The sequence below is a fragment of the Stigmatopora argus genome, chromosome 6, assembly GCF_051989625.1.
Source record: "Stigmatopora argus isolate UIUO_Sarg chromosome 6, RoL_Sarg_1.0, whole genome shotgun sequence".
Taxonomy (NCBI): Eukaryota; Metazoa; Chordata; class Actinopteri; order Syngnathiformes; family Syngnathidae; genus Stigmatopora; species Stigmatopora argus.
The window spans coordinates 3,929,755-3,948,618 of record NC_135392.1 but is presented as its reverse complement, the minus strand read 5'-3'; the positions used below and the strand labels follow the sequence as shown (position 1 = coordinate 3,948,618).

The following is an 18,864-nucleotide window of genomic DNA, read 5'->3' as shown; positions in this document are numbered from 1 at the left end:
TTTTTTAAAGCAGACAGTTGTGTTCAATATAACCGAAATGTGTATTAAAAGCACAGTGAAATGCTTGAAAAAAATGTCAGCAATGTTTATCTTATTTGAAGTATAAATGCATTAGCTGCGTTTATAAATGCAGCCAATCCGTGAACGCTATGATTCTTTCATAAATGGAGATAATTTTTGTGGTTGTTTAAAAATATTTGTTGTTGGCACATAAGCCAACAACAAAAAATACAAAATTGAAAACAAATGAAGCCTTTTTTTACCCGTATAGGACAAAAGTTAAGTACTTACAAATGGCCTTTTAATTTTTGTGTGTGTGTTTTTCCCTTGTTTGGTTTCACTTCTCTATGATGTCGTCTGCCAAATCGTGATTGATAGCTCAAGGTGCGAAATGCCAACCCACGTTATTTTCTATAACAGCACATATGAGCACAATTTCCACGAAAGATAGAGATTTCAAAATGAAAAAAAAGTTTATCAGTGTACAGTAATCCCTCGAATATTGCGGCTTCAACTATCGTGGTTTCACTACATTGCGTTTTTTTTTCTGGGGGAAATTTTGGGGGGTTAATTTTTTTTAAAGTTCATAAAAATGTGAAACCCACGCTAAAACTCGCAAGCGTAAGCCACGCCCCCGTCTTCCACTTGTTACCAAAAAAAAGTAGTAAAAAAAATTGTTTTTTTGTTTTTTTTTTTAATAGGGGTGACCCTACTTCACAGTTTTTCGTTTATGTCTAGTCTACATTAACCGTAATAATCGAGGGATTACCGTATAATACATTGAATTGTTCTATTGCTGTATTACTTTTTGTTAGTGATGAATGTTTTTTATAGCCTCCTCACTACCAGTAGTTGAAATTTGTCCTCTGTAGAGGACATTTCTAAACCCAAATATCTCCCACCCAGTGCATCCAATCGCATTTTGTCCTCTACAGAAGACATTCAGAGCTTTCCAATGATATCAAATTGCTTTTACAGCATTTCAATTGGGCAATTTCAAAATAAATGTGATTAGACAACATTATTTTCCTGGTATTCAGGAGCATATGTCATCTACGTTGACTTATCTCACCTCTCAAATTCTTCCTCGCAGTGGACGCCGAGCAAGTTCTGGGTTCACCGGGGTCCGAGGGAGAAGATGAGGTGGGCCTCTGGGGGGTGGAGCCCCGGTGCTACCGGGAGAGCCCGGATAAAACTAGCCGGACCCCCAGCGAGGCCACGGAGGAGTCCGGCAGCCCCGCCCTGTCCGACGGAAGGAAATTCTGGGCCCAGGTGGAGCCGGAGTCCGAGGCCACAGACGACGGCGGTGGCGGCGGCGCCGCATTTGCCACCGACGGGGAGGGGGAGCAAGGATCACTGAGGATGCACTGTAAGTTGACAATAAATCACATGATTTTATCTGGGCCAGCATCCAGACAAGTGGGCGGAATTGTGCGTAAATAGTGTCGCAGACGCTCACAAAGCAAATGAAATGGGGGTGAAGTGCATGTGCTTTTCACATTCTTCTTTATCCACCAATAATAAGGTGATAAATCATTAAGAAATCATTGAGCTAATTGGAAAAACTTCTGCACACATCTGCATTTTTTGGTGATATTTAACAGACGGCAGGAAACTCAATATTTTGAAATGAGCGTGTGACCTGGTTGAAGTGTAATATTTTTTTAAATTGGTCACGTTGTCATGTCATATCTGCCTTATGATGTAAGTACACTCCCCTTTTTTGTTCTTCCTCCAGGCCCACTAATATTAGGAGTGCTAAATAGGGATTCTCAGGATCAGTTTTTGGAGTATCGGACAGTATTGGATTTTGTCACTAGATTGGATCAAATCCCGTAGTAGCCTTTTTCAGTACCGTTGACCTTTTTGACCTTGGCGAACATGTCTGCTGAGTGGGACAATTTCGCAACACAGCATTGTGTAAAAAGAGCATTTCTTAAGCCACAATGGCTCAATTTAATATTTTTTTTTACTGGATACCAAATTCTGACATCAGCTCAGAATCGGCAAAACACATCTTTAAAAAAAAAATTAGCATCAGGTGCTAAACACTGAGAAAATCTATCCATAGATTAACACATGATGGTTTACCGAGTACGGGGTGAATAAAATTGAATCCAATCTACCGTATTTTCACGACTATAAGGCGCACTGCACTATAAGGCGCACTGCACTATAAGGCGCACTGCACTATAAGGCGCACCCCCAATGAATGACACATTTTAAGTTTTTTTCCATATATAAGGCACTTGCATTCTAAGGCACCCTGTCCATTTTGGAGAAAATTTAAGACTTTTAAATGCGCCTTATAGTCGTGAAAATACGGTAATCTGAAATATGACGTATTACATCATTTGAATACAATATTTTATATCTGTAGTTTGTATTTGTAATCAGTTCTTGTCAATGTATCCAAAATCAAATTTGCATAGCTTGTTCTCATTTAGAGCAATTTAATAATTATTTTTTACTGGATGCCAAATCCTGACATCAGCTCAGAATTGGCAAACATATTTAAAAATAATAATAAAAATTTGCATCGGGCGCTAAACACTGAGAAAATTCGTGCATAGATTAACACGATGGTTTCCCCAGTACAGAATGAATAATATTTAATCTAATCTAATTTGAAATATGACTCATTGTTTGAATACAATATTTTGTATCTGTAGTTTGTATATTTGTAATCAGTTCTTGTCTGTCATATCTGTAGTTTGTATTTGTAATCAGTTCTTGTCAATGTATCCAAAATCCAATTTGCATAGCTTGTTCTCATTTAGAGCAATTTAATAATTATATTTTACTGGATGCCAAATTCTGACATCAGCTCAGAATCGGCAAAACATATTTAAAAATAAAAATTAGCGTCGGGCGCTAAACATTGAGAAAATCAGTCCATAGATTAACACATGATGGTTTCCCCAGTACAGAATGAATACAATTTAATCTAATCTAATCTAAAAAATGACGTATGACATCATTGTTTGAATACAATATTTTGTATCTGTAGTTTGTATTTGTAATCAGTTCTTATCTGTCATATCTGTAGTTTGTATTTGTAATCAGTTCTTGTCTGTCATATCTGTAGTTTGTATTTGTAATCAGTTCTTGTCTGTCATATCTATAGTTTGTATTTGTAATCAGTTCTTGTCTGTCATATTTGTAGTTTGTATTTGTAATCAGTTCTTGTCTGTCATATCTGCAGTCTGTATTTGTAATCAGTTCTTGTCAATGTATTCAAAATCCAACTTGCATAGCTTGTTCTCATTTAGAGTAAAAAAAAAATCCCATTGCTATTCAAACCCACAACCTCTTGACTGTGAGGCATGTGCGCACCACTTTTCCGGCATGTTCTGTTTGCGTGAATATATCCATTAAGCGTCCTTTGGAGTAGCCACACGTCCGCGGAGGGGCGACGGCGCCTCCTATCTCCAGTCAGTCGTCTTGGCTCGCGGGCCACTTAGAGGAGGATTTTTCAAATGTTTACAGATGTTGGCAAATTTGGAGATGTTTTTTTATGTGGCGTGGGGACCGAGCCCGTGCGGTCGGGCGTTGTAAAAACTCCGCCGTGTCTTTTGGCGGGGGCCGGGCCAAAATCACACGAGCGGCCGCTGAGTCGGCGCCCGCCGCGTGAGGCTTTCATCTCGCCGGGATTAAAAAGGGAAAGGCCTGGCGTCGCAGCCACAACGTCACCTCTTTGATGCGAGGATGGAGGGTGACGCCGCCTTTTGTCAAGCGCTAGTGTTTTTTCATGCCCAGGCATAAAATATATGGCATAATAATACATGGCCGATTTCGACGATAGACAATTTGGGTCACGAGGCAATTTTAGGTTGATGTAAAAGTGTATTTTTACATGCACGAATGTAGGCCTTGTCATGTTAACCCTTGATGGCGCATTGTGTCGGGCAATGAGTGAAAAATAAGGAAAATGAACATACATGCCCAAGTCTTAATTTTGGTGATAATTATTTGTTTTGATTTATTATTTTTTGTTTTCATGAACTTTGTCATGCATGATTTTTTTTTAACCCTTGCAGGCCTGGCTTGCATTGAGTTCAATTCTATGGGGAGAATTATTTCTGTTTTTTTTTCTAATTTAGTTAATGTAGCTTTTCTTAACATTTTTTTATGTAAACGTTTATACATAGTTGTAAATATAACACTAGAACTATTAATATTTTTTAACTGTTTTAAAAAAATGACCACAAATAATCTCTTGCGCTATAAAGGGCTCTCTTTAATGTCAACGTTTGAATAATTGACACTTGTAGTCAAGACTTAATGGCTTAACTTGTAATTCTTTTTAAAAGCTTTTTTTAATATAATTAGCCCCGCCTCCTTCTCATTGTTTTTGTAATTTTCACAGTTTCTGGAGCACCTGCAATGGCAGCCTGCCCTGTATCCCCCCACTGTAGTATATGATGCTCTAATTTATCTAATTTCCTGAACCACGGGGGGTGCTAGAGCCTATCCCAGCTGACTTCAGACCAGAGGCGGGGGACACCCTGAATCGGTGGCCAGCCAATCGCAGGGCACACAGAGACAAACAACCATTCACGCTCACACTCATACCTAGGGTCAATTTAGAGCGACCAATCAGCCTACCATGAATGTCTTTGAAATGTGGGAGGAAACCAGAGTACCCGAAAAAAAACCACGCAGGCCCGGGGAGAACATACAAACTCCACACAGGTGGACCGACCTAGATTTGAACCCAGGGGGCCCCACATGTTCTAACTGTTTCGTTCGGATTTACCGATAAGGGATTTTCGTTGAATTTGTAACAATGACGATAAAGTCATAATGGGTCAAAAACCTTGAAAATAAGCATGCTTTTCTACACACCCCTTCCAGGTAGGAGCTCCGACTCCAACGTGGACTTAGACGACTTGGCTCATTACGAGTTCCTCACCAAGCTGAGAAACGCCTCCACATCCGGCAGCCTTTTGGACCACTTGGGCCGCAACGGCACGACCGCCGTCCACCGTCTGCAGGGTGGTGGGCCGCACGAGGACCTGCCCCCTGCCATGTGGTCCCCGGGAGTCCAGCATCTATCACCTGAAGGGGGAGCAGGTCAGATCATGGGGAAAAAGCCATTGCACATGTAATAACATATGATGAGTAAATAGCATTTTTCGTCATTACCTCAGATACCAGGAGGAGGTTGCAGGCTTGCCCTTTTTGCCAAAGAACTTACCAACATGGAGCTTCTCTGAGGGACCACATCAAATACTGCCAGGAGAGGGATCGGACCCACATGGCGTGCCCCTTCTGCGGGTACACTGCCCCCCATAGGGCGCAATTGGAGCAACATTTGGCACTTCACCAAGTGCAGGACAAGGTTTGTGGACGGCAAAGGTCGCGGAAAAAGTGCAAATGAGGACGAAAGCCGTCGGTGACGCCGGGCTGTCAACTTTTTTAGAGCGCCGTCACCTTGAATCAGGCCGTGGAGACCAGGAAGTTCAAATGTCTGCAGTGTGGAAAGGCCTTCAAGTATAAACATCACCTGAAGGAGCATCTCCGCATTCACAGTGGTGAGGCAGAAAGCAAACATAGCTTGTAACCTTTTCAATACGTTTGCAAAACTAATGATTCAAGCTAATGAATGAGTCAGTTTCATCTGTACCGTCACATAACATTGACGAAGGCCACATTTTTTTTACCTAGGTCTACAATGTCTTCTGTGTCTGTCTTCCCGAATACAGGATGAAATAAAGTTCTAATTTTAAAAAAAAGTACGTTTTCATGAAGGGGCAATTATTAATGAATAATTTCTAAAATGAATTTGTTTAATGACTTTCTTTGTCATGAAATTGTCCAAATTCTCTCTTTCCAGCATTTTAATTTATAAAAAATAAATTCTTATTTAAAGAAAGGAAAGGCAACTGTTTCTGTTAAAAATATATATTTTTGTCTTCATTGTTTCTATTCACACATTCTCTTTTTTAAGTTTTCCTCATTGTTTGTTTAACATCAAGCTAAGCTATGATGCAAACGCTAATATCAAGCTAAGCTATGATGCTAATGCTAGCATCAAGCAAACCTATGATGCTAATGCTAACATCAAGCAAACCTATGATGCTAACGATAACATCAAGCTAACCTAGGATGCTAACGCTAACATCCAAGAGACGCCGGCTCGTCAAACCTATGCTAAGCTATGATTCTAAGGCTAACATCAAGCTAACCTATGATGCTAACACTAAAATCAAGCTAACCTACGATGATAGGCGCTTTGTCAACGAGGTCTACTATTAGGGAAAAACAAAAGTATCGGTACATCCCGTACTATTCTAGTGATCAATTTATCATTTTTTTTGTCTGTCACCTACAGGAGAAAAACCCTACGAGTGTGCCAACTGCAAGAAACGCTTCTCTCACTCGGGTTCCTACAGTTCCCACCTTAGCAGCAAAAAGTGCCTTGGGATTGGAGGAACAAGCTTTAACGGACATAGCCAAAACTCCTACCAGCACTCCTATCTAGCATCTCCGTCCGCCAGGCGGGAGAGGAACATCAAGGGCTCTCCTTTAGCAATGCAAGTTCAAGAGGGTAGTAAGCTCTCCGCGGGAAGGAAACCGGAGGATCCTTCCCAACATTTAGTCCAGGATTACAGCTTCCGGACCTCAGAGCTAGCTTCCCTTTGCAGCTCCTCCGCGGAGCTTTCCCTGAGAGCCAGCATCTTGAAAGGGACCACCCTGTTGCCTTACCTGGAGTCTGGGTCCAAGTTTGAGCAAATGCTGCAGGAGATGCTCCACAGGGAGGTGAAGAAGTACGAGGACATTGACAGGAATGGAGATGGTCCCGACAGTAAGGGTTCTCCCGATCAGGGGGCTACGAGGGAAGAGACGCCGGCTCGTCAAACGGGGGTCCTCGGCGTGCCTTGCCGGTGGTGCTCACAAGTTTTCCCCAACGTGGTGGTCCTCCTGCAGCACGAACGCTACCACTGTAAGATGAACCGAGAAGCCGTGGATGCAGCCGAGGGTCTTCGCGACAAAGACCACCACTTTCCACCTTTATTCCTACCCAGGTCGGAGATGGGCAAAACAAACGATGTCACCAACGGTGCCTCTGGAAACGAATCCCCGGTACGGAAGTGGCTTTCGGTACCTCAGCAATTTATGGTCGGGCTGCGTTCGCCTCACGACAACTTGGACTCTTCTAACCAGGAGAATGGCAGTGCCAGCCAAACTTCCGAATTGTCGTCTCCTCACGCCAGAAGAAGACTCCCACCCCTGGGTTCTCCTCTCGGCGTAGACCTCAGCGGCCCTCCAACGGAACGCTCCACACCTCCGAACCGTTCTCAAAATGAACCTCTGGATCTTTCTGTGCGCAAGCAATTCGCAGACCAAAGAAACGTCAATGGCATTTCCGCCAAAAGGGAGAAGACGGAAGAGCGGACCAAACGGCCGAGTCGACTTTCTGACCAATCCTTACATCCTCACCCCGTCTATCGAGCACACGGCACTTCCATGTTCCCGGGCTCCTTATACAACGGATTCCCCTTCTTTAGCCAGTCTGGTTTGGGCTTCGCGGGGCACGACGGCATCGGACATCTCCCTTTTAACCCGTCACCCATCAGCCCGGGATTTCTCTCACCCCTGGCTTACATGGTGGAGGCGGAGTCGGAGGCGACGTTCAAGAAACTCCACCAGGAGAGACAAGCACTCATGGTAAGAGATTTTCTTTCCACCCATTCAGGTAAGACAAACAATCCTAGTCTGGAATCCACTGGCTGGTGTGTAAGTTACCCATACGGCATTGGGGTTGTGGTTTTAAGACTCAAGATTGGTCTTTTTTTTTAAATTTAGAAGGTCTTGGTCTATAGTCTCGGTTTTGTGTCTCAAAAGTCTTAGTTTTTCTTGGGTTAGGGTTGTTCTGGTCATGGCAATAGTGGATTCTAGGTGACAAATCAAGGGCAGGTTCAAGTGGACCCTTTTGTTCGTACTTGCAGGGCGAGGTCTTGAACCGGGGAGCCCTAGACTACCTCTCAATGATGGACGAAAGCTTGGAGGGCGAAGGAGGACTAGGACGCAAAAGGCTGAAGAAGACGGAAGAAGGTCTTTACGCTTGTGACATCTGTGAAAAAACCTTCCAGAAAAGCAGCTCTTTGCTCCGACACAAATACGAACACACAGGTTGGTATTTCGGTAATGTTTCTTGGAAATATCAAAAGACAACGGCCATTTTGTGCCTTGCAGGCAAGCGTCCTTACGAGTGCAAAGTGTGCAACAAGGCGTTCAAGCACAAACACCACCTGATCGAGCACAGCCGCCTCCACTCGGGGGAAAAACCCTACCAATGTGACAAGTGCGGCAAGCGCTTCTCGCACTCCGGCTCGTACTCGCAGCACATGAACCACCGCTACGCTTACTGCAGCAAGGACCAAGACCAGGACCAGGACCCCGACCACGGTGACCTGCACAGGGAGACCAGCGCCCTGTCCGCCGAGGACACGCAGACCCCGCAGTCCTTCCTCAGTGACGCCAGTCTGGACGGCGCATTCGAGGCTCCCAAAGAGGACGAAGAAGACCCGGAAAAAAGACCCCAAGGAGAAGTGGTAAGCCAAGAAACGCCAGTGGACGGAGGTAACACTGGGGGGAAACACCCGGACGGGGCCGAGCCCTGGGACCCCCGCCCTCAGGTTAAGAACGAAGACCTGGAAAAATGTGAACTGAGCCTGGATATAACCGATCTACCCCAGATACAAAGTTGAGCGCTCTAAAAGCCAAAGCAAGCTGTACATATCCCGCCACGGATGGCGGCGGGCGTCCAATCCATTTGAAACTAGAGTGGCTGGCAGTCCACCATCATGTTTCAGTGTAAAAGAGATGTCTAAGCCATTTGAACAGAAAGTGCTGGCAGCAATTGAGTTAACACGCCAAAGAAACCACACGGCTGCATGACCAAGCCAAACGTGACTCAAATATCCCAGACTTTTTATCTAATGTCTTTTTTAATTCTTTTTTTTTTTAATAGCGCTTGTCTGTCAAAGTCACAGTTGAGCCGGAGCCCATCTCGGCTCACGGACTGGTCGCCAGTCCAACCAATGGCACATAGACAAATGACCAAATACACTCATGACTTTTTTTCCCCAAAGCTAACGTATCACAATGACTGAACATAAAAAAAAGGTCGTCATTGGCCGCACCTTTTTGTCTTTTTCTCCTCTTCCTCTTTCGCAAAGTGCCTCATTTGTGTCATGTGACACCACCCAAAAGCATCTTATCTCCATCAGCAGGTTCTGCTATGCAACTGACGTCTTCCCTGCCCACGCAACGCACACCTAAAAAGTACAATACATATGTAACAGTCAGTATTTTTGTCATATTTTTCATACGAAATTTAAAAAAAAATGACAATGTATTGGTTTGCATGTATGTGCATATGTTTAATAAATTGTACATACACTCTACCGCTCCTGTTCTCTGTGGTCTTGGGTTCATCCTGGACGAGTCACCTACCAATCGAAGGACAGCACGCAGACACGCTACTAGCCCAAAACCAAAATACAGATTTAATTGACAAAAATGATTGTCTTTTATTAGGACAAGAAAGAGGTCCATGTGATTTCACAACACTTGAAAAGGGATCAAAGTGAACATAAAGAACTGCTACAACGACATCGTAGCGGACAAACGCTAAAGGCTATTTCACATATGTACATGTGCACACTTGTTTGCAGTCATCCAAAAAAAAGGTCCGTCCGAACAGCGTACAGGAAGTAGAAGCTCTGAAGGTGGACATAGACGCACAAATATAACCCTAGACCAACAAAAAGGGAACATGGCGGCCCACTTGGCACTTGGAGTGAAAGTAGTGAACACTGAAAGGCAAAGTTAAGGATTTGGAAAAGTATTTTGACGACTGCAGAAGTACCGTGCGTAAAATTGGAGGCTCAAATTCCAATTATTCGGGTGCTGGCTAAAAAAAAAGTATAAGTACCGTATTTTCTCGCATATTAACCACATCTGCATATAAGCCGCATCTGCATATAAGCCGCACCCTTAAAATGGTTGAATTTTACAATTTCTCTCGTATAAGCCGCCCCTTGAGGCATAATTTTCACCTCCATATTCATGGTTTTAATAGAGAGTAGAAATTTGTTACTTTGAAGGGAAAATCGTGAGAAAAATTATCGCACATGGCATTTCTGAGATACTGTATAAATTGATTGCAGGATTGAACATTCCGAAATGGTGTTGCTTGCACGTAGACAAATTAAAAAAGGAAGTCACATGAGCAGTACAACCAGGAAGTGTGTCTGTAGCGGTCTAGTTTGTTATCGCGCCCTGAGCGAGCAATGGCAGGCACGAGTAAGTGAGTTTTTTCACGTTTTATGCAAGATACGGTTTATTTTTTGTCTTGAATTTCATTCATAGACGTCAAAATAAATCTTGTTTAGCGTCTTATGTGTTGATCTTTTCTCTATTTTGAAATAAATTACCGCATTGTCTTGTGCTATGGCGTTTTGTGCTTGTCACCTTGCAGTTTCGGGCATGTCAAGTCTAATTTATGCGCATATAAGCCGTACCCTTGATTCAGTCATCATTTTTTTGGGCGACAAATTTGGCCTATATGCGAGAAAATACGGTAATCCAATCCTTTTAGTCTTAAGAAAATGTTAGCTATTAATTGTCAACATGTCTAATTGACATTTAGAATTGCGTCAAATACACACGTGTTCTCCCCAAAAATATACGCTTTGAAAATGTCGTGAATTCACGTTTGAATCGGTGATTATCGTATTCTCACCAAATGGTTCCAGGAAATGAAATAATCCAAAGTCGGATCCGTTGCGTTGTCTCTACGTACGGGAAAGGTGGGGGGGCGCATGTGTTTCACAGTGGGACGGTTTCGTCGCGTTAAGTCGGCTTGTTTTCGTGGCATCCAGAGAGAAAGAAGAAGAAGGTGGTCTAGCGCGGGGGGGCCTGGGGACCATTTATCACTGGCTCGGCTTCAGTCGAGGAGAATTTCAAGGGAGAAGTGACAGCTGCGCTCCACATCTGCAGTCAAAAGGCAAAGGCAACCAAAAAAGTATGGCAGCTAAAAACGGGGCTTGTTTGACGATATAACTTTTATATGGCGACCACATGTCTCGCCCCGTTATCTCTTTGAACGGTAGAAGGGAGTGGGAGGGGGGTCCGAGTCTCACCAAGAGGCGGATCTTCTGGCGAAGATGCTGTCATATTCGTTGAGGATGAGCTCCACCGCCTGGTTTTGGAAGACCATGTTGACCGCCATGTTGCCGTTGTCGCACTCGGGACGGAGCAGAGTCGGGCCGAAGACGATGCCGATGTTTTGCGTCGTCATGCGGTTGCTGTCGGAGTGATCTAAAACGCTGTGGGACGCAAAAGCACGTGGTTAATGTTGGAATTAATCGATAAACATTCAATAACTTCGAATTAGAGGAAGCACAGTCAGCCGTGATGAGTTTTAAATAGCTTCAGCTGAAGGAGGGAGTCAGAGTAGTCAGCGCCAGTAGATATACTAACCTTCAGCCTGACCAGTTTGAATCCCCACCTGCCCCCAACAGATCCACCAGTTTTATTGACAAAAGGTCATGTGACATAGGTACAAACTTTAGGTGGGAAAATGTGAACAAAGAAATGGGCGTGTCATGGTAGATGACGTGCCCCTAACTAATAGGTGTCATGATGGAAATTTCCACTAGGCTATGCACAATTCTATTCTAGTGACTACACTAAATAAACCTATTGACTAACATACCTGTCAACCTCTGCCGATAACTGCCCTTATAAATGATTATGATTCCCCTTACAAACCCCCAAAAACCCTTACAAACACCGTACGATAACTGCCCTTATAAATGATTATGATTCCCCTTACAAACCCCCAAAAAACCTTACAAACACCGTACGAGTCGTACGGTGTTTGTAAGGTTTTTTGGGGGTTTGTAAGGGGAATCATAATCATTTATAAGGGCAGTTATCGGCAGAGGTTGACAGGTATGATGATGACACTAAAGGCTTTTGATTTGATGTAAAGGCATAGCATCCCATAAAACTAAGCTTTCATTTCAAACTATTCCACAAAATGTAGGTTTTCATAAAGAGCAAAGCTTTCCACAATACTAGTGTCCTTCAAGTGCAATCAGTGGATTGCCGTCAGGTGCTTCTTGCAGCCCAACCCCCGTTGCTTCAACTGAGTCCGACCGAGTCTGTGCTGGATGTTTAGAAAAAAAAATGCTGGCCCAACCCACAGCGGCCCTCGAGGACCCCTGTTGCAAACTCTCCAAGCCAGTCCAAGTCTTTTTCTGGACCTATTGTAAACGTTGGCCATCAAAATGCAGACTTTTGACCATTTTGACTCATTTAAGAGCACCTTTGTTGAATGATATTTCACCCATTTCATTATATGCAGCGCTGTATGATGCATACCTGTCAACCTCTGCTGATAACTGCCCTTATAAATGATTATGATTCCCCTTACAAACCCCCAAAAAACCTTACAAACACCGTACGAGTCGTACGGTGTTTGTAAGGTTTTTTGGGGGTTTGTAAGGGGAATCATAATCATTTATAAGGGCAGTTATCGGCAGAGGTTGACAGGTATGGACTAATAAAAAGCATAAGAATACATTCCATACTCCACAGTTAACATTGAGGGATTTGTTCCTTGCCGATGGAGAGCAAATCCATCAAATTAATGTTATTTTCATCATTTGTTCTTCATAGGGTTTTTTTAAATAAAAAAAAATGTTGGGGTTATTCTGGGATGTTATTATATGCGCATTAATCATTAATATGTATAGAAGCTTTATTCCAATTTGGGATCGAGGTCACTCTACATGGCAGCTGGCTTCGAGGACATTTAATTGACCGGACAGGTCACCATGTTCCAGGCCGAGGACTGTTGATCTGAGTTCGCAATGAAGATCTGTGAAGGACTCTTAAAAATTGCTTTGACTTGGATTCCGGCAGATGGCGATAATCGAATCAACTTCCGAAAATACTCGCATATTGTTTCAAAATACTGTCGCTCGGTTTACCTTATATGAAATTATCATGCTTACTTGTGCAAATTCTTACGCAGTTGTTTTGGTTTCCGATCCGCTCGGTTTACCTTATATGAAATTATTATGCTTACTTGTGCAAATTCTTACGCAGGTGTTTTTGGTTTCCGACCTGATATGCAATTGTTGTGGCAGTTGTTTTTTGACCTTAATGGTGTTATTCGGTTATTTTATGCAATTGTTTGAATCAGATTACCTTAAGTGTATACCTATTAATAAACCTATCAATATATATATATATATATATATATATATATATATATATATATATATACATACACATACATACATACATATTCATATACATATATATGTATATTTTTATATATTTTACCTATATGGGGCAGCCGTTTAACTCCAAAGCTGTCACTGACATTTATCATTATTATTTTTTTACATTAATTGATTTGCGGCCCTTAAATTGAATCGAACCATGGCAGACTTTGCATTTATCGTCAAAAAAATGGTCATAAACCCAAAGTAACGATATCCTTTTGCATAAAAAGCAATGATTTTCAACTTTTACGAGCCAGATGTTAAAATAAAATAAAAAAACGTCAACTATGAACCAAGTTCGGCTTCACTTTTGTACTTTTAAATGGCTCACGTTCCATATTCTATATTCCACAAATTGGTATCATTTTGCACTAAACATGGGTGACGTGTTACTTCTGTTCACAACAGCCCTTTTTTACAACCCAGATGTCCTCACATAGGAGTCTAAATCTGTCCGCTTCCACCTATGTTGGGGCTTTTTAGCGGGTGTGCGTGTGTAACGGGGGACTCAGGAATGGGTTGAAGCCACCGCATGAAGCATTCTTCTAAAAATGCCGTTCCCACCGAGCCGCAGGAGCGGCCAGCAGTTGCTCAAAACTTCCACATTAAACGGGGAGAGGAGGGATGAAGAGACACGGGGGGAGGGCAGTGGCGGTGGCGGCGGCGATGGCGGCGGCGGCGACGGCGGACGGACGCCTCCCAGCAGACGAACCGCAAGGCTCCCATGGGACCTTCCCTTGGAGGGAGATGCCAGGATAGTTGGAGATGAGGCTGATAAAAGGAAGCCCACCCAACTACCACGCCCCATCGACACTTAGACATGACATAAAAAGAAAAAAAAAAGAAAAAAAATGATGTTCACGTCAGACTTCTGGACGCTTATACATGAATATGGAAATGAGGAAAAGTGTGCTCTCTTGTGGCCACATTTCGTCACTTCATTTCACACTATGCAAGATAACTCACGAGCGAATCAAGGCTAGCGGAAGAGGTGATTATAATTGGAGGGAATGAGGTCAAATGTTGGAAGGGTTTTTACTTCAAATATGAACATGTATAGTAAGGCTTTTATTTGTTGAAAAAATGATTATGTATAGTAAGGCTTTTTTTCTTAAAAAATGACCATGTATAGTAAGGCTTTTATTTGTTCCAAAAATGACCATGTATAGTAAGGCTTTTATTTGTTATTGTATTTCTTGAAAAAAATACTATGTATAGTAAGGCTTTTATTTGTTGAACAAATTATTATTCAATTTTATTTTGATATTATTCAATATTTGTACCAATTTGTAGTATTTAAAGAGGTATATTTATTTATTAATTAATATGAGATGTTTGTTTACATTTAACATTCAATGGGTGCGAAGAGAAAATGATGGAAATTAGCCCTCGGCTACAATCTATATTTACATGTAAATGTTCATTAATATTAAATATGTTCATTAATATGTGCTGTCCCTTATTAAGTGAATCAAACTCAAACTCAACAGTAAGTTTGCTATGTTCCATTTAAAAATGTCTGCATAATGGGATTGGTCATGGAGACCTGAGCAAGCAGTTGTAATGAAACATGTTAAAATCGTCAGGTTATTTTTTCAGTTTGCGTTTGTCTGTTACCGTTTGAGATGTCGGCAGATGAACTGCAACGTGTCGTGGTTGGGCTGCGGCATGCTGTGGACCACGCTCTTCAGACGCTCTGCTTTGTCCGAGTAGTCCGTCATTTCTATAACAACAACAACAACAACGCTGCCATTAAAGGAATAGTATTGATTACTTGGTTTCTCGTACACTTTTTTACATGATCACTTTTATTGCAACTGTCCCAAACCTTCCATAAGTTGGCATACAGTAATACCTTGAGATACGAGCTTAATGCATTCCTTGTTGGGTCGATTTACTCGTATCTCAAATCAGCATTTCCCATAGAAATGAAATCAAAACAAATTAATTCGTTCCCACCCTCTGAAAAAAACACCCAAAAAACAGGATATTACCATTAAAAAAAAGAAAATTTATTGGTTCTAATTCACCACCTACTCACAAAGTAACAAATATCTATCTAGTGGTTACGATCTTTAATACTAAAATGTGACATTACTCAGTCCAGACAGGAGAGACTTGACGGATGCGCTCGTAACATAACATAAACTTTAAATTTAACCTTAACGAACATAGATTACTATACACCACATGTGTCAAAGTGGCGGCCCGGGGGCCAAATCTGGCCCACCGCATCATTTTGTGTGGCCCGGGAAAGTAAATGATGAGTGCAGACTTTCTGTTTTAGGATCAAATTAAAATGAAGAGTATAGATGTATAATAAATTTCCTGATTTTCCCCCTTTTGAATCAATAATTGTAATTTTTTAATCATTTTTTCTATTTAAAAAAGCTAAAATAAACATTGTTTTAGATCTATAAAAAAAAAACTGAATATTCAGGGCTTTTAATCCAGTTCTTTTAATCCATTTATAAACAAAAATCTAAATATTACATCTAAAATGGCCCACGTGAAATCAAGTTGACGTTAAGTCATTTGAATATGGAAATGAGGCCAAGTGGTTGGCCCGCGAACCAACCCGAGTCTGACACCCTTGCTATACACACACTTAAAAATAAGTTGTAATCTTACATTACACAAAATGTAAACCTTCTTGTGCTATAACCGAGGTAAAGATGTTAATATATTCCACCGCAGCTTTTGAGGCGGTTATCATAAGCAGGCTCTCGCGGACCCAAGCTATCTCGTATGCTCGTATCTCAAATTTTGTCTCTTATCTCAAGGCAAGTATTTGCTGGGAATCTTCCTCATATCTTAAATTTCTCGTATGTCAAGGTATATGACTGCATTTTGGTGTACTGTCCCATTTGGGCCACTTACTGACGGTGTCCACCACGTCGGCGAAGAAGCCGTAGGGCACCAGCGGCTCCGGAAGCTCGCGGAAGAAGAGTTTGAGAGCTCCCGTGATAACGTGGATGTCCTCCCACTCGCTCTCGTCTAAGTTGAGCTTCTCCTCTGAGAGCGACCGGAGAGGAGAGAGAATTAGAGCGGAAGATTCGCGGCGGAAAAAGGCAAGAAAAATGGGACTAACGAGGCCCAAAATTGAGACTTTCGGGTGCTTGGTTGCTGAGAAAAGAAAGATTTAGAGTGAAAGCAATAGAATGCAAAATATGACCACATATAATAAATACAGCAGCATCATTAAACAAGCAGTTGTTGGAGCAATTTTGTTTGGTCCAATAGGTGGCAGCTTCGGACCACTGCATGCATGTTGACATGGCGAGAAAAGAAGCAAGTATGATAAAGTGCTTAACATATGTATGCTAGCTTAACATATGTATGGGAGAAATGGTCATAGAATCCCACTTTTTTTCTACTGGCAAATTTGAACCCCAAAAAAATTATAAAAGTATTATATTCAGGAAAGAAAAACACCAAGCGGGCTATTTCCATTGTTTCCATTTCTATTTTCATACATTTGTTAAGCGCTAAATGCCGTAGAACCCGGAAAAACCACCAGAACTCGAGTGGGCGAAGACCCAAAACCAGGCAAGGAGAAAAAAGTCCTGGTCCATGAGTGTCTACCTTGCACTAAATCTGCTGGGAACATGTAACGGCCGTCAGTGGTCACCGCCCGCTCTGAAAGAATCACACGGTTACTCGGCAGGCTTCCCTTTTTTAACGCGTGGATGACCAAGAAATTCAAAAAGAAAAACAAAACATAAAACTGTTCATCAAAGGGCTGCTTTTGTGAGATAAATCCTTTCTTTGTGCCTATTTTTAGCAATTTTGGGGTCACTTATCTTGACCAATCGCTCAAATATCGATGTGTTTGTTTGTTTGTTGTTGAGTCCATAAACTGAACGTCTCCAATACCTTAGAACTCATTCTGGACTTCCGATAGAACAAAGCCGCTCCGCTCTGCTGATCTCACTTGGACTACCGTATTTTCACGAATATAAGGCGCACTGCATTATAAGGCGCACCCTCAATGAATGACATATTTTAATTTTTTTTCCATATAGAAAGCACACTGGATTACTTGGTACTTATTTATTTAGTTCTTATTTGTGCACTACGTGGTGAAAGCTTTAAATATCCTTATACTTGTATAATGAAAATAAAAGAATTCAATTCAATTAAAAAATGTGTACACTTTTTCTTCCTTGGTGAAGATGTCCCTTTGTACCACTTTTGACAAAAATGTATTTTTCATAGTTTTTGGCTAAAGCTAGCCTGTCAGACAGATTCTGGTGGATCATCGTACGATGTCATGGAACAATGAATGTCCAATTTCACTAACTAACATAACATAACAATCCATCCCAATGCGTCCCAATACATTTGTCACAAATCCTTACCGTGGTTTACCAGGTAGCGTAGTTTCTGAATGACCGCCAGGTTCCCGGAAACTCTGTAGATGCCATCGGTGTCCAGTCCTGCCACAACAAATCCAAATGTAATCAATTGTACTAAAATGAGAGGATTGTCTGAACTTCAAAAACCAACCAACTTGTAAAGGGGAAGAAAACAGAATTATATATATTTTCCCACACTAGGCAAAGTCTCAGGGCGTTGTAAAATTTGCTCTGAAGAAGGGCTTGTCATTTATATTTTATCTGGCAGCATCACTAAAGCAGAAAGCCTCTATTTGACTACCTGTGTGTATATACAGTAATCCCTCGAATATCATGGCTTTACTACACCGTGGATTTTTTTTCTGGGGGGATTTTTTATTTTTTTATTTGTAAGTTCATAAAAATTTAAAATTGCTACTAGGACTCAGCACTGAAGTAAGAAAAAAATAGGGGTGACCCTACTTTGCAGTTTTTCATTTATGGTGGCCATGTCTGGTCTATATTAACTGCAATAATCGAGGGATGACTGTAGTATTTTATTATTATTTCTGACCTCTCTTTTCCACCGTCTCGGCACAAAGCCTGACAAAGCGAGGCACCGTGCTCTTCTCCCGCTCGCACAGCATCTCCAGACGACAGCCGAACACCTGATCTGATGTGCAGCGACACACACACACACACACACACAGACAAACACACACACATTTCAGAACCGTTGAGCAATTTTTCAAAGTACCGTATTTTCACGACTATAAGGCGCACTTAAAAGTCTTAAATTTTCTCCAAAATAAACAGTGCGCCTTATAATCCAGTGTGCTTTATATATGGAAAAAAAATAAAATGTGTCATTCATTGAGGGTGCGCCTTATAATGCAGTGCGCCTTATAGTCGTGAAAATATGGTACCTGATTTGTACTCCCTATTAAAACCATGAATTGTGAATCAGGTGGCAGCTTATACGCGAGAAATTATAACATTCAATGATTTAAAGGAAATTTTAAGCTTTTATATACGCGGGGGCGGCTTATATGTGAGTAAATACAATAACAACTAGCATTTATTTAGCCATTTTCTCAAGTTAAACCATGTTTTACTCTGGAAGGACAGACTAAGTTTGTGTCTTGAATTTTTCTAAATCAAATTGTCATGTTAGAAAATAAATAAAGCTATTTTTCAAAGTCCAAAACACGAAA

At 41.6% G+C, this 18,864-nt stretch overlaps 2 protein-coding genes across 2 annotated transcripts in view; one reads left to right on the top strand and one right to left on the bottom strand.

The window, feature by feature from the left end:
- LOC144075802 (zinc finger E-box-binding homeobox 2) overlaps positions 1–9,414 on the top strand; it is a 34,644-nt gene extending 25,230 nt beyond the window's left edge. Inside the window, exons 2-8 of the mRNA XM_077603206.1 lie at positions 1,094–1,373; positions 4,862–5,076; positions 5,154–5,344; positions 5,426–5,537; positions 6,338–7,674; positions 7,956–8,139; positions 8,203–9,414. Coding sequence (XP_077459332.1) covers positions 1,094–1,373; positions 4,862–5,076; positions 5,154–5,344; positions 5,426–5,537; positions 6,338–7,674; positions 7,956–8,139; positions 8,203–8,717 — 2,834 coding nt within the window. The 3' untranslated portion in view covers positions 8,718–9,414. The remainder of the gene's footprint in view (positions 1–1,093; positions 1,374–4,861; positions 5,077–5,153; positions 5,345–5,425; positions 5,538–6,337; positions 7,675–7,955; positions 8,140–8,202) is intronic.
- A 1,307-nt stretch (positions 9,415–10,721) lies between these two features.
- The window catches only part of arhgap9 (Rho GTPase activating protein 9), a 37,970-nt gene continuing 29,827 nt past the window's right edge, over positions 10,722–18,864 (bottom strand). The window contains 7 exon segments of the mRNA XM_077603776.1: positions 10,722–11,007; positions 11,157–11,342; positions 14,931–15,036; positions 16,194–16,328; positions 16,899–16,952; positions 17,675–17,752; positions 18,225–18,323. Coding sequence (XP_077459902.1) covers position 11,007; positions 11,157–11,342; positions 14,931–15,036; positions 16,194–16,328; positions 16,899–16,952; positions 17,675–17,752; positions 18,225–18,323 — 659 coding nt within the window. The 3' untranslated portion in view covers positions 10,722–11,006.